The sequence below is a fragment of the Tamandua tetradactyla genome, chromosome 5, assembly GCF_023851605.1.
Source record: "Tamandua tetradactyla isolate mTamTet1 chromosome 5, mTamTet1.pri, whole genome shotgun sequence".
Taxonomy (NCBI): domain Eukaryota; kingdom Metazoa; phylum Chordata; class Mammalia; order Pilosa; family Myrmecophagidae; genus Tamandua; species Tamandua tetradactyla.
In genome coordinates this window covers 25,035,412-25,055,398 of record NC_135331.1, presented here as the reverse complement: position 1 = coordinate 25,055,398, position 19,987 = coordinate 25,035,412, and the positions used below count along the sequence as shown (strand labels likewise).

General features: G+C 56.4%; 1 protein-coding gene across 2 annotated transcripts in view; it reads right to left on the bottom strand.

Moving 5' to 3' along the window:
- BCR (BCR activator of RhoGEF and GTPase) overlaps positions 1 to 19,987 on the bottom strand; it is a 123,035-nt gene that overhangs the window by 35,577 nt on the left and 67,471 nt on the right. For both annotated transcript variants that reach the window (XM_077160174.1, XM_077160175.1), the window contains exons 2-5: positions 17,676 to 17,845; positions 10,938 to 11,042; positions 9,515 to 9,700; positions 1,778 to 1,885 (exon numbers count right to left, since the gene is read on the bottom strand). In XM_077160174.1, the coding sequence (XP_077016289.1) occupies positions 1,778 to 1,885; positions 9,515 to 9,700; positions 10,938 to 11,042; positions 17,676 to 17,845 (569 nt within the window). The remainder of the gene's footprint in view (positions 1 to 1,777; positions 1,886 to 9,514; positions 9,701 to 10,937; positions 11,043 to 17,675; positions 17,846 to 19,987) is intronic.

Below are 19,987 nucleotides of genomic sequence, written 5' to 3'. Positions count from 1 at the left end.
TTCCCCTCCCTTGCAAATGTACTTGCTAAAAATGGGAGGCATTGAGGCAGAAATTGGAGCATGGGTTACAGGGGCAGGGGTGTGGGTGGGGAATGGGGAGTTCAGGCTCTGGGGAACAGAGCTGCATCTGGGCTGAAAGGGAAAGTTCTGGTCTTGACGGTGGTAATAGCCACACAACGATGTGAAAGCAACCAACTCACTAAATTGCACCCTTGAAAGTGCGAAAGTGGGAAACTTTATGCTGTATATATGTAACCACAATAACATCATAAAAAAAAGCACAGCACTGAATAATACAAAGCGAAACTGTATACTACAGCTAATAATGTGCAATGATAATTTTGGTTCATCAATTGTAAAAAAGGTACCACACTGATGCAAAATGTTCCTAATAAGGATGGCTGCATGTGTGTGTGGTAAATGGCAATTCTGTACTTTCTGCACAATTGCTTTTATAAACCTACAACTGCTCTAATAAAAAAATAATAACAATAATAACCAGGCCCCAAGTTTCCCAGGAGGAAAGCTAAGCTCTTCAGGGGGACGTACTGTTTCGACATAACAGAGTCGAAGGCATCGCTGATTTGGTCCAGAGTACAGAGAAAAGCGAGCAGCAAAGACCCCCAGGCATCTATATCTGAAATCGGACCCAAAGTGGCTTTGATTATCTTCCGAATGGCAGTGAGAAATTGCAACCTCCCCACCCCAGAGCCGCGGGGTCCCTCTCCTGTGTAAAGCACGGCACACAAGTCACACCCCTCAGGGTTTTATCACCCCTGGCAGCGACCTTCCTTCCCTGAGTCCAACTCAGCAGTTCCCAAGGGCGGGAGGAACATGGACAGAGCAAAAGACTACAAAACACAAGGGCTCTGCTCCCGTGAGCCCCCGAAACAGGGCCCCTTCTGTGGTCCTCCCCACACTCTAAGGCAATCAGCCGATCCCCGGGCCCCCCCAGCCCGAAACCCCCACCCGGCTTTCCCCTAGCTTGGCTTTGCCCTCTCCAGGCCTCGCCCCCAAGAACCTGCCAACTGCAGCCTCCTTAGAGGCCCAGGGCTTTGGCTACCGAGGCCACTCGGAGTCTGCGCCAACCATGCCAGCTGTTAGGGTGGGTAGGGTGCTCACGGGGCGGGGGCCCCGGTTCCCAGCAGCTGGGAAAGAAGTGGGGTCCAAAGGGGGGGGGTCTCCGCTCCTCAGCGCCCAGCATGCCGTCCTCACGGGAGGCCGGGAACCTCCACACCCCACTTCCGAAGTGAATTATAAAAACAGTATGCTGCTTTGGAGGTAACCCCACATTTGCAGGAGGGGCCCACGGCCCCCCAATTCTGGTTTCCACTTGGCTTTTTGACCCTGCCTTCCCCACTGGGGTCTCTTCACCCAGAGCCCTAGTGGGAACGGATAGGGGTGGGCCCTGAGCCCTGGGACATGAAGGCAGCAAAAGGCAAAAGCGGACCAGGCAGAAGCAAGACCTGGGGAGGCTCCAGGTGCTGCCGGGGGCCCCTGGGGGCTCCGTCCCAATGCCCCAGACCCCCCTGTCCCTTCACGGCCCCTGTGAGGCCCCCACCCACCTGCCTCCTCAAGCTGGGTCTGGGGGTACAGGCCACGCAAGTGCTGCTCCTCTGAGCTCACCCCTCGATTTTTCCAGCCCCTGGCTACTGGCTGGTTGGAAGAGGGGAGGGAGCAAGAAAGCGTCAGGGGTCCCAGCCAGCCCCGACGCTGTGGGGAGGGGTGGGCAGGGGCATCGGCTGGTGCACCTGCCAGCACTGCGTCTGCACGTTACCTCCGAGATTTCTGCAAACTGAGCATTGGCCTGACAGCACTTCTCGGCCGTTTCCATGGCAACCCCATAGTTGTCCACAAAGGCCCGGTACACACCCAGCTGGCTGGCCTGCAGGGAGGAAGGACAAGAACGTGGGTCAGGTGTGGCCAGGTGTGGGCCAGGAACAGTGGTCACACCTCTACCACAGACGGGCTCACGTGGAACCACCACTGTTTCATGCCGTTCCCTCCCCATGCATCATCTTCACTTGCCCCACCCGGAATGGCAGTCTGAAGTGACTCACGGCCACGGGCAGGTAACGGTTCCCTGGCAGAGCTGCTAAGGCCCCCACCCCACCTGCTTAATTGGTGCCCTCAGCAGCAGCTGGAGTTTGAGGTTGCCAGGGACTCAGATAAACACCAGCGCAGATGGGATGGAACAACCCTGAACAGGTGGGTGGAGGGTAACCTACACAGGTGGGATGGAGCAGCATCTGAACAGGTGGGACGAGCAGCACCTGCACAGGTGGGATGCAGCGGCACCTGCACAGGTGGGATGCAGCGGCACCTGCACAGGTGGGATGGAGCAGCACCTGAGGAGGTAGGATACAGCAGCACCTCCTCAGGTGGAGGGAGGGCACTTGCACAGGTGGATGGAGGGCACCCAAGCAGGTGGGTTGGAGGACACCTGCACAGGTGGATAGAGGGTACCTGCACAGGAGGATGGAGGACACCTGCACAGGTAGATAGAGGGCACCTGCACAGGTGGATGGAGGGCACTGCACAGGCGAATGGAGGGCACCTGCACAGGTGGATGGAGAGCACTGAACAGGTGAATGGAGGACACTGCACAGGTGAGTGGAGGATAACTGTACAGGTGGACAGAGGGCACCTGCCCAGGTGAGCTGGGAGGAAAGGCCTGCTGGTTGCCGGATGCAAAGCATTCTGCTTATCCTTTCTAAAACCCCAAGTATTAACTCAGGTACTTCTCAATTAACTCCTCCCCCACAAGAGGGCTGGCCATCACTCTGGGGCCCCATGCCCCACCTGAAGACGCACTCAAGGGGAAAACCACCCCCCAATTGCACGGGGGCCTGGGGCTCCTGAGCTGGGGTCACCTACCACAGTTGGGTGGGAGCTGCGAGCATAAGCCCTCGCCCACCTGGCCTGGGTTCTGGGTGGAACCTCAATTTTATTTCCGCACGCATTTGCATTTATACTGAATTTTATGCTTCTGCAGATGATATTCCCCGAGGACAGGTTAAACCAGGTCTTCCTGTCCCACACCCAGCTGGGGACTTTCTGGGGGTCCCTGGGGCACAGAGGAAAGAACAGCAGATGAAGGAGGCCCCGTCCCACCCCTGACATGACATCCCCAATGCTAGCACCCCCAACTGCTCCAGGCCATGTCATTCAGCAGTGTGAATAACTCAGCCTGGCATTCTCACAGAACGCCTCGGAATAAATGCATAAGAGGACAAATGCACACATGGCATAAGTCAGACAATTAAAAGAGGGGTGGGGGACAGGGACCGAGGTGGAGAGGCTCTTTTAGGAAATGCCATCAGCTCAGCCTCTCCAAAAGGGGGGCAGGTCCAAGGGATGGGAGCCCCTTTCATTCTCCTCCTGGACCCCCATCCCGAACAGCTCACTTCTCCAGGGGGCCCCTGAGAGGTTCTGAGCAATTCAGAGCCACGTTCTTAGTGAACAAAACCCTGAGCCACTGGAGGTGAAAGAAAGTTCTGGTAATAGCGGCAAAACCGAGGCTAATGGATGGTGGTAGCAAAACTGTGGCATGCTTGGGAGTGGTGGATGTGAAAGAATGAAACTTTCCACAACTAAAAAAAAAAGACAAACTAGAGGGACAGCGACCAAAATATAAAAAGCTGTGTCAATAATGAGACAAACAGAAGTCATGTGCAATGCACTGCGAAGGGTATACTGTCCCTGCAATGATTTTCTGCTTTATTAGTTTGTTTGGTTTCTTTTTGCCGGAAACGCAGAACATGAATCTACTCCTAACAAGGAAGTATCAGACAAACCCTAACTGGCCTGCACGCCTCCAAAGACGTCAAGGTCTACAGGCCAAGCAGAGGCCAAGGACCCGCTGCTGCTTACGGGCAACGAACCGGACGGACAGCCAGGTCTCACGCAAACCTGCTCTGAATCCCGAGTCAAAAACAAAAGGTGGGGTTGTGAGGGTAGGTCATGGTGGAATTCTCCCCTGCTGTGCGGGGGACCCAGGTTCGATTCCCAGACCATGCACTTCCCCCATCCCACCGCCCCCGCCAAAATTCAACAAACAGTGCTGCAATACCGGGATAGCCAAATGGAAAAAGAATGAAATGTGACCCCTACCATACAGCATACAGAAATAACCAAACCAACCAACCAAAAAGGGGCTCCGAGAAACACAACCTTGAGCGTGATGAAAATCGCTGACAGCGCATTAAATAACAGAATTGTATGGAACTTCCATTTCCTGATCACTGTCCCCAGAAATGTCTTTGTTCTTAGGAGATGCACGGGGAAGTATTTAGAGGTGAAAGGACCATGGGCCCTTGGAGACATCATGTGGAGTGATATGAGCCAGGCACAAAAGGCCAAATGCTGTGCAATTTCAATACTGTGCATGAAATATCTAGAATAAGCAAGTCTGGGCTGGACTAGGGTGGGGTGGGGTGGGGAGTGTCTGTTTAAGGGATACAGCTTCTCTGGAGTGACGAGAAGCTCCAGTCCTGGGTGGTGGTGGAATTAACACCACTGAAATGTGCATGGGCAAACCTTGGCGACATGGAAAGTTCAGGTCTTGACGACATAATAAAGCAAATATTGCAGTAAAGCAGCTGTGGCAGTTAGATTCAGTTGTCAACTTGGCCAGGTGAAGGGACCTACTTCTGTTGCTGTGGACATGAGTCAATGGCACGTGAACCTCATCTGTTGCTGATTACATCTGCAGTCAGCTAGGAGGCGTGCCTGCTGCAATGAATGATGTTTGACTTAATTGGCTGGTGCTTAAATGAGAGAGCTCAACGTAGCACAGCCCAAGCAGCTCAGCATACCTCATCTCAGCACTCGCAGCTCAGCCCAGGCCTTTGGAGATGCAGAAAGAAATGACCCTGGGGAAAGCTATTGGAACCCAGAGGCCTGGAGAGAAGGCCAGCAGAGACTACCTTGTGCTTTCCCATGTAAGAAAGAACCTCAGTTGAAAGTTAGCTGCCTTTCCTCTGAAGAACTAACAAAATAAATCCCCTTTTATTAAAAGCCAATCTATCTCTGGTGTGCTGCATTCCAGCAGCTAGCAAACTAGAAGAGATCTGGTACCGGACAATGGGGTGTGGTTGCGGTTTGCAAATACCAGATATGTTGGAAGAGTTTTTTGGATGGCTAAGGGGAAGATTTTGGAAGAACTGTGAAGAGAATGATGGAGAAGTCCTGGAATGCTAGAAGAGATTGTTGGTGTAAACGGAACCATTGCCAATCTGGACAAAGGGGGAAACAAAAGGGGCAAATTGGAGTTTGCAGTGAGAACCATGGAAGCTCGGGTCTGAAACCAAGAAACCTTGGCCAGGCGAGTGGACCCACCCATGTACATGGAGAGGGTGAGTCTCCCACCACCTGCAGTGGAAGAATTGTGCAGCCTCAGGCCTTGGAGAAGGTAGAGCACCCTCCTTGGGGGACTGGGGAGAGCCTGACTGCCACCACATGGAGGGGTTGAGCGTGTGCCCCGGAAATGGCAGAGAGCCCAGGTGTGGCCCCGATGCCTGGAGAGAGTGGAGCCGAGAAAAATGTGATCTCCTCAGTGTCCCCCGAGATTGATTTGGAAAGAGAAGGGCCACTGCATAGACCCTTGGAAAGGATGGGGCTGCCACTTTCTAAAGCTGAAGGATAAATGACATTCAGACTTTGAAATCCAATGGTCTTTGCCCTGCAGGTTTTCAGAACTATTTGGGTCTTGTGACCCCTGTGTTCCTTCCAATTTCTCCCTATGGAAATGAAAACCTGTATCCCGTGAATGTCTTCCTTTACATATTGGCACTAGATAACTTGTTTTGAGATTCACAGGTCCACCTTAATACTGTTTAAGGTGATGCGTGTATTGCCAAGTTGACAAGGGGTGGACATGCAGTAGATTCAGTTGTCAACTTGGCCAGGTGAAGGCACCTAGCTTTGCTGCTGTGGACATGAGCCAATGGTACGTGAACCTCATCTGCAGCTGATTACATCTGCGGTCGGCTAGGAGGCGTGCCTGCTGCAATGAATGGTGTTTGAGTTAATTGGCTGGTGCTTAAATGAGAGAGCTCAAGGTAGCACAGCCCAAGCAGCTCAGCATTCCTCTTCTCAGCACTCGCAGCTCAGCCCAGGCCTTTAGAGATGCAGAATGGCATCACCCTGGGGAAAGTTGAAGGAACCCAGAGTCCTGGAGAGAAGGCCAGCAGAGATCGCCCTGTGCTTTCCCACGTAAGAAAGAACCTCAGATGAAAGTTAGCTGCCTTTCCTCTGAAGAACTACCAAAATAAATCCCCTTTTATTAAAAGCCAATCCATCTCCGGTGTGTTGCATTCAGCAGCTAACAAATTAGAATAGCTGCTATTGTGATAGTCTAGTTTCCCAGCAAATATAGAAGCTGTGTTTGCAATATATCATAATCTATTAAGTTTGCAATAGAATTATGTCTAAAAAACAACGCAGATACCTTAACCGAAATGTGACACACAGACACGAAGTGAGCTACATGCTGTTGGAAAAACAGGGCAAACGGACTTGCTCTGTTTGTTAAAAAAAACAACAGTTTCTGCGAAGTGCAATAAAAGGAGGTTTGCCTGTACTTGAATGTGTTTCAAGTGGGAAACGGAATGTTGTGTTATGTTCCCACAATAAAGGCTTTTACGGAAAGGGCAGATGTCTGCAACTTCCTGTCAAATAATTCAGGGGGGGACAAAAAAGCCAAAACCAAAAACTTTTGTGTGTGGGGTAAAAAGAGAGAAAGCAAACGTGGCAAGATGTATTGGCCGGTGGATGTGGGTGAAAGGTACCAGGGATTCTCTGCCTGGTTTTGCAAGTTTGAAATTAAAAAAAAAAAAAAAAAAAGCAAACAAGAAAGTTGCTTTCGATTCAGCGAGAAGCAAACCCTGGAGGGGCTGAAGCTGCAGTGCCGCGGGGAGGGGGGGCACGGGACGGGGTGCCCCGAGGCTGGGCCGTCCTGAAGTTGACCCACTGGGTCGTGGGTCTCCAAGGGGTCGCTTTCCACAGCAGCCCCTGCCGCCCTGTCCCCATCTTCCTCTGGACAGCCGACAGACACCAGGAAACCAGAGGAGACTTTCCAAACATAAGATCCCGCATTCGTCAAGGGATTAGTATTTTTTTAATTTTCCAAGTGATTTTGGAATATTATTCGGGGAAGGAGAAGGTTGGCTGTGATTGCTTTCCAGCAGCATGGTTTTCGACTTCTCAGGAAGGTTCCGAAATGGGTCTAATTCCCGGATTTCAGCCTCTGACCCGTCACTCAGGGTAATACGGGAGAGGGCAGGGGGCTTCAAAGGCCGGGAGGGGGGCACCTGCACACCACTCAGCCTCTCCTGCTCCCTGGCAGTGGGCAAAGGGACCCGAGGTGGCCAGGAGCTGGGCCAAAAAAGGGCTGGAGGCCATACCACAGCTCGGCAACGACAGGAAAGCCCCACCCCAGAGGGCACGCCCTGTCCCCAGCGCCGGCCAAGGCCAGGGCTGGGAGTTAGCAACAGCCCGGCTGGAGGGGCTGGAGGTGGGGGCCTGGGCTCTTCATGGGCTCCCACCCGACTCCCGGTTCCCAGTGAGGGGCCAGGCTGGGTCTAATCCACGGAGCTCGAACCTGCGGATGCAAGGAAAATGGGACATGGGGCTACTTACTACCGCCCCCTCCACCCTGGGACCGCAATCGGGGGCCTAGGGCCACCTCTGCCGAATTGATTCTTGGTGAACCGTGGACTGTGGAGACCTTTCATCATCTCTGTTCTGCCACTTGCCACCCCCTAGTCCTTTCCGGTTTTACGGCACCTGAAAGCCAGAGGAAGCTGGAAAAGCATGTTCTTGGAGAAAGACAAACAAGGGTTAAAAAGTCCTGGACAATGCACTGTGGTTACTCTCCAGAACCTACAACCTCCAGGTGGGTCCTAGGCCAGATAAGTCCTGAAACCCAGAGGACCCAGCCTCTCCAGAACATCAGCTAGTTCCATCTCCCTACCCCATATTATCGACAACCCCTTCCAACGTGAAGAAATTAGAATAGGCATAGCCCAAATACCCCTAAAGAGAGGGATAGAAAGGCCAAAGGTGATGGTGGAGTTGTACAGAGAAGGTAGGGTTTAATGAATGAGTACGAGTGCTGTATCATTATATTGCTATTTTAGTCTCCAGTGTCTTAGAACAGCTAGAAGGAAAAATCTAAAATTATGGACGTGTAATCCACACCAAACTCCAAAATCTTTCCTACAACTAACTGTTGCAGTGTGCTTTGAAATGTATTGCTTCCTTGTACATATATTATTTTTCACAATAAAAATGGGACAAAAAAGTCCTGGACAAAGGAAAACAGCCCAAATGCTGGCTGGAGGGCCTATGTTTGAAAAAACTGTGGGAAAGCCCAGCAACAGATGATTAATTATTGATTATTGATCGGTTCCCCCAAATAAACGAACACACATCACAGAATGATAGGTTGGTGCTTAGCAATAAAACATTCAGTGCAAAAAGTTAAGTCCCCAAATTTCACACACATATATATATATATATATATATATAGTAGGATGCCCTCTATAGAAAGTTAAAAACAAAAACAAAAACAAAAACTGAAAGCACTTAAGAACAGTAAACTTAGAAGTGCATGGGTGGTTTCGTGTTAGAATGCTCATCTTCCATGCAGGAGACCCGGGTCTGATTCCTGAACCATGCACCACTAACCCCCCCAAAAAAACAACAACAGTAAATTTAAAAAGAAAGAACAAATCCAGGGCACACGTGTGAGGGTTGCCAACTCCTCACCTGTGAGGGGGGGACACTGGCACCTGCCTGGCTGCCTCAGATGGACAAGACGACGTGTATCAGAATGGGCAAGACGTGTGCCCCAGCTCCCTGGCCCACGAGCTCAGGGGGAGCCCTGCAGTCCAGGCTCCCACTACAAAGCCACCCCGTCCTGCATTTCTCAAGCCCCCGGTTCCTGCCAGGCACAAGGTTGTGGGGTGAAAGCATCTCCCCTTCATCATGCCTCCAATTTCCAGGAATAGCTGCTGAGCAGAGCCTTCTCCACCCTTCTCTGCCTTGGTTTTCCTTTAGCTCCCAAGGGTGAGCTCCCATGACTCTCATTCCTGCGGCCAAGTCTCCCTTCCCCTTGCCACTTCGTAATTCTCCAAGTGACTCAAGGGTCTCAAGTGCAGAAAATGGCCCAGACACGATTAAGGACGACGAGCGCCCTCCCCTATGCGTGCCCCCTCCCCCGGCCTGGCACCCGAGGCCCACTGCTGGTGTCCGGGTAGCAGCATCTCCTCCTTGGCCTCGAGGAGCCCTAAGGGGGGCGGCTGGGCCTGTCGGAGACGGGGAACCTTAATAAAGCGGAGGGAGCCAGACAGGCCCTAGCGACGGGAGCCAGGGCCGGGCAGAGGGAGGGCGCGCCGGCTGGTCAGGGCCTGGGGGGCCAGGGAGGGGCCCAGCCTGTTCTGCTGCAGCCGTGACCCACACGCCGCCCGCCCGCCGCACCCACCCAGAGCCCCGCGGCCGGCACACTCACCAGCTTCTGGAAGAGGTCGCCCACCCGCTGCTGGTGGCCCCACTGCTGCACACGTGGCAGGAGCGCATCGTAGAACTCCCTGTGGATTTCGTAGAGCTCAGGCACTTTGAAGAAGATGGTCTCGATCTGCTGACTCGTCAGCACCGGCTGGGATGTGGTAGCTGCGGCTTTCAAAGGCTTCATGGGCTGGAAGAGGGGGTCAGGGAAGGGGGCCAGGTGAGGGGGCTCAGTGAGGGATCCAGATGAGGGGGCCAGGTGAGGGGGCCAGGTAAGAGGGCTCAGGTGAGGGGGCTACATGAGATATCCAGATGAGGGGGCCAGGTGAGGGGGCCAGGTGAGGGGGTCAGGTGAGGGGGCCAGGTAAGAGGGCCCAGGTGAGGGGGGTCAGGTAAGGGGGTCAAGGGAGGGGGGGGGCAGTGAGAGGGTGCAGGTGTCCAGTTGAGAGGGCTCAGGTGAAGGGGGCAGGTGTGAGGGGCAGGTGAGAAGATCTAGGTGAGGGGGCCTGGGTGAGAGGGCTCAGGTGAGGGGGTCAGGTGAGGGGGGTGGCAGTGAGAGGGCCCAGGTGCCCAGGTGAGAGGGCTTAGGTGAAAGAGCAGGTGAGAAGACCCAGGTGAGGGGGACAGGTGAAAGAACCCGGGTGCCCAGGTGAAGGGGCTCAGGTGAGAAGGACAGGTGAGGAGGTTAGGTGAGAGAGTCCAGGTGCCCAAGTGAAAGGACCCAGGTGGGGACAGGTGAGGGGCCCAGCAGATGCATGGCATGGCCAGGGGTAGGCATGGTTATAGGACACAGCTGCATCTATGTTTAAATCCCACAAAGACAGAAAGCATTGACAGCAGGGACGAGCAGACAGCATGGCCACAGGAACTGGGAGGTGGAAACCACAGGGTCCATCAGCAGATGAAGGGATAAAGGCAACGTGTCCTCTCCAAGCTCTGAACCACGACCCAGCCACAGAAAGGAATCTGGACACCTGCCGTTACATGGATGAGCCTCGAAAACATGCAAAGTGGAACAAGCCAGACACAGAAGGACATATATTGCATGACTGCGCTTATTGGAAACACCCAGAGCAGACAAATTCATATGCAGAAAGTGGACTGACAGTTACCATGGGGTGGGTGGAGGAGGAATGGGGAGTTTTTGCTTAATGCAGACAGTTTCTGTTTGGGGGTGATGGAAACTTGGGGTTGCAGATGGTGGTGACAGCAGCACTGCGTGTGATCGTAATGAACCCCAGACTTAAAAATGGCTAGAATGGCAGATTTCATGTGTTACAGACATGCTACGACAATGACATGGAAACAAATTCCATCATAGGTAAAACTTAAAAACAGCCTGATGCAGCAGTGCATGGGTCCCCGCTGCCCCCACCGCAGGCAGGGCAGTGTTCCCCTGCTCCGCACAGCCCCCAGCGCCCCCTCACCAGCAGCAGAGCCTCCAGGTGGCTCAGGTAAGTCTCCTCACTAGCCAGGATGCCAGACAGGACCCATTTTCTCATCTCCAAGCCCTTCTCCAAGTCCAGCTCACTCTGCGGGAGAAATAGATGGAAATCAGACCCAGGACCCAACCTCGCGGGGCTCACAGGGAGGCCTGGAGCCCCCGGCACTCATTCAGTCGGTGGGTCAGGCAGCAGAGCTGGGGACCCCTGACCCCGTGCTCTCAGCACACCTGGAGAAGGGATGTAAAGAGTTGGGTGCCAAGCAGGCTTCCCTTCCCACCTCTCCAGTGGCCTGGGAGTGGCTGCCGGTGGAATCAAGGAGAGGCAGGAAAGCTGGGAGGGCTGCCTGGAAGAGGGGGTGCCGAGGGGCCTGGGAGTCCACAGCACAGCCGCACCACCCTGCCTGCCATACCCTCTGCCTCGCCTGCAAGCACTCTTTGGACTTGACCCCTCCCAGTCTCGGGGAGTGGTATCTGGTGGTGCAGCCACTGGCCCAGGTGGAACCTCGTGCCCCAGTGGGGGCCCTCTCAGGGGCCAGTTGGTTCCAAATGTCTGGCTGAACGCCCGGCGAATTCTGCTGCCCATGCCTCAGAAAGCGTTGCCGGGTGTCCAGGTGGGAACACAGCCGTATACCAGGAGCCCTGGTGTCCCAATGTCAGCTGGGCTGAGGATGCCAGAGGCCATGAAAACTGTCGTCTCGCATCCCGGTCCCTGTGCCCTGGTGCTCCCTCTCTCACCCCGTGCGGAGCTGCATCCCCACAGCCTCCCCTGGAACCAGAGGGTGGGGCGGGTGTGGGAAGCACCCAGTGTCCAGGGACGGTGAGCCCCGGCCGTGCCCTCTGCCTCATCATTTCCCAGGCCCAGGAGCAAGCGTGTGCCAAGCCCAGCGGCGAGCACTAGGACCGCAGAGGGAGGGCCTCCCGTGCCTCGATTTCCCCAACCCCTCTAGGAACATCACTGGCTCTAAAGCAGCCTTCGCACCTGGGCACTGTGGATGTGTCGGCGATTCTGCTGTTGGTTTTGGTGGGGGGTGGGGGGGTCTCATGGTACAGACAGCAGTGCTGGGGCAGCCGAGCCAGAGACCCCCACCCCGTCCACACCCAGCCCACCCGGCCCATCCAAAGAGCCTCCATGGGCTACAGCTTTGCACTTTTTCTGGTGGCAGTGGGAGTGTGTGCGTGTGGGCATGCAAGCATGAGTGTGAGACCGTGCTCACAGGTGTCTGCATGTGTGCAGTGTGCGTGAGACCGTGTGAGTGCAGGTATGTGAAAAGACTTGTCTGTGTGTGCACAGGTGTGTGTGCACAGGTGTACTCGCTTGTGTGTATGTGTGCAACAGCCCCGGGACGGGACAGGGGCCCCACCCACAGTGGGCTGGGCAGGACCTGGCTGCCTGCTCCGTGGGCAGCAGCTGCACTGCTGTCGGGGGCACAGGGCGGAGGTACCCAGGTGCGTGCCAGTCAGCCCACGGCAGCCGGCCACCAGCGGGGATCTCAGGGAAGCAGGGGAAGGCTTTGGAGGGTCCCTCCAGAGGGGGCAGTGCCCACCCAGCCCCGCTGCATCCTGATGGGTGTCTGCCTCGGTGGAGCACCTCTGGGGTGTGCAAACCGGAGACAAGTCGACTTATTATCTGAGGCTCACGAGTGGGCACCTGCACACATCAGCCCTGGACACGGCCCCCACACCGGCCCAGCACACACCTCCACCCAGGCCTAGGAGACGGCGACGAACAGGGCAAAATGAAACGTGCGCACATTAAAACTGCCCCCCACCCCCAAAATACTAAACCAGCTGGCTGCTCTGAGAACCAGAGGGCCACCCACAGCCGGAGGGGCAGTGCTGGGACGGGGTGAACGCCGTGCCCTGTTTCCACCCACGGGCTTGGACAGCCAGGGGGAAAACAGCTCAGGCAGGACGGCGCCGAGTCTGCAGGGCGCGGCCGGCTGCAGGGAAGGTCGAGCCCGTGGAATGTGCTGGAAGGGCCGGGAGGAGGGCGCTGCTTCCCGCCTGCTAGAATCTTCCACTGAGCCAGCCGATGGGTGCCGGGCGTGTGGAGTGGGAACTCGTGGGGGAAAGCAGGGAACAGCAGGAAAGGGCAGGGCCCAGGGCAAGGCTATTTATAACCCGGCATGGTGCACCTGCCAGCCTGGGAGGGAAGGGCTGGGTATCCAGGCAGTCTCCAGGGATGGGAGACCACATGACATGACAAGGAAGGAAAAGGGCCACTGGAACAAAAAGCAGCAACACAGGAGCAAAAGCTGCTGCTAGAGCAGGGGAGAGGGGCAGGGGAGAGGGGAGGAGGGCAGGGCATGGGAGAGGGGCAGGGGAGAGGGGAAAAGGGCAGGGCAGGGGAGAGGGGCAGGGCAGGGGAGAGGCACAGGGGAGAGGGGAGAAGGGCAAGAGAGAGGGGAGAGGGGCAGGGGAGAGGGGAAAAGGGCAGGGCAGGGGAGAGGCGCAGGGGAGAGGGGAGAAGGGCAAGAGAGAGGGGAGAGGGGCAGGGGAGAGGGGCAGTGGCAGGAAGCACTGAACATGATACCCGACTCTAGACTAGAAAACAAGCCACAAGGATGGGTAAAAGTGGACTGGGCTTGGGAAAACCTGGCAGAGACGCAGTGAGCAGAGGATACTGGACTACAGGAGGCAGAGCAAGTGCAAGGAGCCACCTCCCACCCACGCCCCCAATAGAGGCACCTGCCATGCTCAGGACCCCAATTGCAGTGGCGGGGGGGGGGGGGGGCAAGAGGGCTGGGGCGGGGGTCCAGGGGGCTGTCCCTAGCTGGGACATGCGGCCCGTTGAGCTGCCGGGGAACCCATTACTCAGTTACTGGGCGTCCACAGGCCTGGGCTCGCGGGCAGAGGGCAAGGGGCCAGCTCCCCTGGGGGCCAGAGCAGGGGCCTGCTGCTGACCTCCAAACACGGGCCCCTGGACCCGGGACAGGCCTGCACCTCCTGAGAAACCCCTAGGAGGGAGGGCGAGTGGGGGGCAAACAGGCAGCCATCATGGAGCTGTGAGGACAGGAGTGGTTACTTGCTTGTGTCGGGACCCCAGACCCGGGGACCTAGGGCGAGCTGGGTGCCTCCAGCTGCAGGGTCCTCCCAGGGTGCAGAGCCTCATCGGAGCTCCAGAAAAGTCCAAGCCTCCTTGCAGGCCCCGCCATCCGCCCACCGGGCTCTAACCCCACGTCAACACCTGGTCCCAATCCTGCCATTTGCCGAGTGGCCCCTGGCCAGGGTGGCGGAGGCACCCCAGGGCTGTCCTTGACCTGGCAAGGCCACTGCGAGTCATTCCTCACAAAGTAACAGACATCCAGGGCTCGGCCCGAGTCCAGGGGCAGGGGTTGCTCGATGCAGTCAGCTTGCCTCTCTGGCCCCGGCGTGCCCCACTGTCCAGCAATGGGCCGGATGAACACAGGTGAGTGACAGCTCAGGAGGATGGTCACATCAGGGCCCCGGGAGGAGGTGGGGAGACTACAGGTCCCCTGACCCCAGCCCAACCAGGCAACCCTGGGCTCCCTGCACAGAGGCAGCTCCAAGGGCCTTGTCCACGCATGCTGCCACCAAGAGGCGGACAATGCGTGACTGCGGGCTCAGCAACCCTGGGGACACCCTGTCCTCTCCTGGGGTCCCCGCCTGGGAACCCCACACTCACCGTTCAAAGTGAGAAATACACAGCCCAGGCAAAGGAGGGCAGGCACCTCTAAGAAAACCCCAGGACCCTATAAACTCTGAACTACAGATAACAATACTGTTACAATATCACTTCATCAATTATGACAAAGGTACAGCACTAACACAAAATGTTAGTGTTAGTTTCCTAACTATCTGGAGGTGGGGTACTTGCGGAGTCTGTACTTCTTGCATGATTTTTCTGTAAACCTACAACTGCTCTAATAAGATAAATTATGACAAGGAGGGGAAAGAGGCAAAAAAAAATAAGGAAAACCCAAGGACCGAGGACGTCCTTGGTGAGCCTCGGTGACCGGGTCCACCCATGGCCGCCTGGACCCTTTCCACAGCCCCCTGCCCGGCCATATCCCACAAGGGATCACCTGGACTCTGCCCAATCTGACCTGTATCTGGGGTGGGGCATTCGCAAAGCCCCCATGGGTCACGGAGTTTCTATGCTGCTCTGCCAAAGGCCCCACAGCCCCAAAGCTTCAGGCTCAGCAGCGGGGGGCACGGGCACGAGAGGTCCAGAGCAGGGAGCCCCAGCCAGGTGGGGACGGGGAGACTGGGGACCCTGCCTTCCCCAGGAAGCAAGACCCCCACCCTTGAGATCTCAGCACATTTAAGACGGCTGCTATGTCTTCAAACCCAGGACCCAAAGCAAAGAGTCTGACATGGGGTGGGCAGCAAGAGCCAGGAAGCTGAGCCGGCCAGCTGGAAGTGTGTCCCCCAGTTGGGCGCACTCTTCCTCTGACCCTGCCCTCCTGTGGCTGTGACCCCATCACCCCAAGGGCCTCTTGGAGAAGTTATTTTAAATCAAGGTGAGGACAGTGGAATGAAGCTGCACCTTAATCCAGGTTACGGGATGGCAAAGAGAAAGAGAGAAGCAGCCAGGGTGCACAGCAGCTCCAGCGGTGCTGGATGCCAGCAGGACCCAGAAGAGAAGGGAGAGGAGGACGTGGCCACGCGACAGGAAGCAAGGGAGTTCCAGGGAGGAAACCTGTCCTCGCCACCACCTCCACCTGAAACCGGGACGCCAATCGACGCCACACCTGGGCCAGCCCGCTGCAGGGGGTCTGTGACAAATGCCACTGTGCAGGGTCTGTGACCACGCCTGAGGGCGTGGAGGCCAGGCCCACTTCTCAGCCAGCGGAGGGCTCCTGTCCACGGCGCCAGGCCCCTGCCAGATGGCGTACAACATCAGAAAGGGCAGCAGCATTCTCACATCTCATTCCCTTCTCACCCAACGCCTCCTGACACCGGATCCTGCCAGCTGGCGCGTCTGCTCTGGGAAATCACCTGCGATCACTCACCTGTGGTCACTCACCTGGGATGCAGTGTGACCACAGGTCTATGGGCTGCGGTGGGGGCCAAGAGGGGGCGGGGACAGGGGGGCATGGGAGCTGGGTCTGGAAAGACTCCGCAGGAGGTGCACAGGGAAGTGGGAGCCCCAAGGTGGTGGGAGGGGAGGACGAGCTGGAGCCCTCAGAGGGCAGCTCAGCCTCCACGCGGGGAAAGGATGCAGGGTAAGGACGTGCCAGTAAGGAGAAACCCCAGGGACCCTGTAGACACAGCCCTGTCAGGAACTGAGGGTTCAAGGCAGGCAACATCTGGTCATTTTCTGCAGCCAGGCCCCCAAAGGGGGCACAGAGAGGAGACCCCCGAGCAAGGTCAGGAGGCAGAGGGGAAGGAGGGCAGACTTGGGAATGTGAAAGGCTTCCAGTCTCGCCGCTGTGGGGCCCCTGAGCGAGATCCTCGCCTCTCTGAACCTCGGTCTCCTTTCCTTTGTAAAAGAGGGTAACTGGACTTCAGATGGAAAGGGGCAAGCAGGGGCCTGCACGCCACAGGAATGCAGCACACGCTGCTTTCTTGGCCCGCAGGAATGTTTCTGCCCGGAAGGCCTGCCAGTTCCTCCGAAATTCCCAAGCAGAGACAAGGACAGTCCTGCACCAGGGTCAAGCTCCAGAGCCAGGCACAGAAAGAAGCCACTGCACTTCTCTGCGGCAGAGACTGCACAGGAACCTTGCCTGATTTTTCTCTCTCGTTCTCTCTTTCTCTTTTAATTACAACAGTTGTTTACAGAGAAATATTGCAGGAAGTACAGAATGCCACTCCCTGCAAATACACACACATGGAGCTTTCCCTATTATTTACACTTTGCATTAGCTGGTATCTTCGTTGCGATCCAGGAACCCATATTATAATAATTATGCTATTAACTCTAGTCCCTGGTTTACATGACGGCGCGCTCCCTGTGTTGCACGGTGCTGTGATTTTTTTTCTATTCTTTTGTGGTTTTACAGCCAGGTTGGAATGACGCAGAGAGGAGGTGAGCCCACAGGGGAAGCAGTAGAGGGACTCGGGGCTCACCCCAAACGGCGGGCCGGGGGAGGAGCCTGCAGCTCTGTGGACACCCCCTGCCGTGCCCCCTGTCCACCACGGGCAGGGAGGGGGCCGTGGGAAGCCACCACACAGGCCTCAGGAAAGCTGCTTCTCCGGGCCTCAGTTTCCACACCTGCAAAGTGGAGGCAGAATGGGTACCCAGCAACCCCTTCTCCAGGTAAAGAAAAAGGAGCCGAGGAGGTGGCGCCAGGGGCCCCAGAGTGCCAGCCTGGTGCCGTGGCTTGGAGGGGGCGTCCAGCATCTCAGGCCAAGTGCTGCTCGTGCCCCTCCAAGCTGGGCTAGGAGAGCCCTGCACCCAACAGTGGCCTCCCGTGACTTGCTCCAGGCCCCAAAGCACAGCCCCGTGCCCCCCGAGCCACGGATGCCCTTCGGTGGGGGGGGGGGGGTCCATGCCAAGGCTTCCCTCCCCTGCGCAGTTTGCACCTGCCCCCCACTCCACCGCCAGTACAGTTCACACCTGTACCCCATCCCACCCCCTTCGGCACTTCCCACACCTACACCCCCCCACCAGCATGTCCTGCACCTGCCCCCCCAACAGCACACCTTGCACTGCCCCCCCACCAGTGCACCTCACACCTGCCCCCCTTCCCCCACCAGCACATCCCACACCTGCCCCCACCAGCATGCCCTGGAGCAGGTACCCGTGAGGACTCACCCCTTTGGTGGGCTGCAAGGGGTCCCGGCCACCACGGGCCTTGCTGCCAAGCTGAGGGGACGAGCAGGGTGAGTGGTCGATGTAGGGCAGCCCATCCTGGGGCTGGCCCAGCTCCTCGGCCCGGTCCGGGGTGCAGCAGTAGCCACCAGGCGATGTTCCCAATGATGCTTCTGTGCAAGCCAAGAGGCAGCCGTTAACGACAGGGATGGGCCAGGGGTGACTGCCCAGCACCAACGCAGGTATCCCCCAGCCACTCTGCCCCTGCCCCCGAGGCCTCGGGTTCAGGGTCACTGCTACACACCACCGCACCCCCAACCTGTCCAAAGACCAGGTCCGAGGGTGGCTCTGCCCCCAGCAGACAGGCCGGTGGATGTGGTCTGGGGTACACTGTCCCTCGCAGGACAGGGAGGGTCATCAGAGGAGGCCGGACCCCACAGACAAGCGCCTGGCTATCAGGATGGTCCACGAGTACCTCATGGGGAGCAGAGGCCTAGGGCCACCCACTGGCCCATCCCACACCTGGGGCCCAGGTCCTGCAGCCCCCAGCCCACCGGCCAGGCCCAACCCCAGGCCCTGCAGCTCTCAGCCCACTGGCCAGGCCCAGCCCCAGGGACAAGGCCCCACAGCCCCCTCCCGCCTGGCTCACAGCCTACGTCCAACACAGAGCTCAAGGCTGGCTGCCCTCTTGGCTGGTCTGACAAAACCCTACACAGGGTGCCATAAGAGAGTATCTCTGCTCATGCAAAACATTCCTGGAAGCGTGACATGTGTCAAGGGGCATCGCGGATGCAGCCTACTCTCAAATGTCTAGAGAACTGATGGGTGGGTGGATGGACGGATAGACGACAGACAGAAGGAGATGGCAAATGTAGAAACGTGTGCAAATTGGTGGATCTGGGTATCTGAGTAGGGGGAGACATTGGATTTTTGCAACTATCCTGCGAGTCTGAAATATTTCAACATACAAACTTCAGGACATTTTAAAAACCCAAGCCTGCCTTGACCACAGTCCCAAAGGGGTGGCATGGTCAGGATAGCTGGTTTCTCCTCCCACAGGCTCCCAGGAAGCCCCACGGCCTCCTTCTCTCGGACCATCTAGTTACAGGGCCACAGCCTCCATCCCAAAAGGCTCCTGCAAACCACCTCTGCCTCCCTCCCCCAGTTTCCCGACCCCTGCTCCTCTGAGACCTGTCTGCAGTCTGAGCTGTTCTGAATGCAGGCATCCCGCTGCACCCGGGGCTTCCCCAGAGTCCGTCCCAGCTTGGCCACGTCGCTGTCCCCGTGGCTCAGCTGTAAAACGCCAATAGCCCCAGGTTCATTCCCCAGCCATGCCCCATCTGTTCTAATCCCACCGCCAAACACCCACTCTGGGCAACGTCAGCCAGTGTCCCCAGCGGCCACCCAGGCCAGGTGGGCACAGGGCTGCCCGGAGGCAGGTGGGAAGGGCGGCCATGGTGCTTAACTGGGTGTGTCAGCCAGCTAGGCTGTGGTGCCCAGGCACTGGATGGAAGCTGCCTGGGACTCTGGCATGGAGGGATTTCTGTAGCTGGTATGATCTGCAGTAAGGTGACAGGCAGTAAGGGCATGCTTCTCCATAACTCGGTGGGCTCATTCCAACCAGTGGTGTCTTCAGAGCAGAGCACTGAAGTTTCCAGGAAAAAAGAAATTCGGTCTCAAGACTACAACATCGACACTTGTCTGAGTTTCCAGCCCACCGGTCTCCACTATGGATTTTCTTTAATTTTTTTTTTTTTTTTATTATTGTGAGAAATAACATATATGCAGAAAAAAGAAAGAAAAAGCAGTACTTTTCAAAGCACTCTTCAACAAGCAGCTGCAGATCCCACAGTGTGTCATGGGCCACCATTCCACTATCTCAGAATTTTCCTTCTAGCTGCTCCCAAAACCCTGGCGGCTAGAAGGAATATTAATACAGTGATTCAGCAACCATGCTCGCTTGTTAAATTCCATCACCTCTGCCATAACGCCTCCTTCTCCTAATCTACAGAGATCTTTGGGCAATGCCCGTTCTGACTTCAAGCTGAGAAGGGTGTCAACACTAAAGGAGAGGGGGACATAATTAGCTGATAATCTCGGAGAGGTTGTTCCCTCAGGGCTTCAGGATTTATCCGGCCTAGGAACCCTCTGGATATATTATAGCTTCCAGGGGGAAAGCAAACTTTGATACATTCTCTATGGATTTCAAAATTAAGTCTTCAACAATAGTGAGAGGCTGGAGTTTCCAGCCTGCAGACCCAACCTACGGATTTTGTACTCACCAGCCCCCAAAACTGTGTAAGCCAATTCCTTAA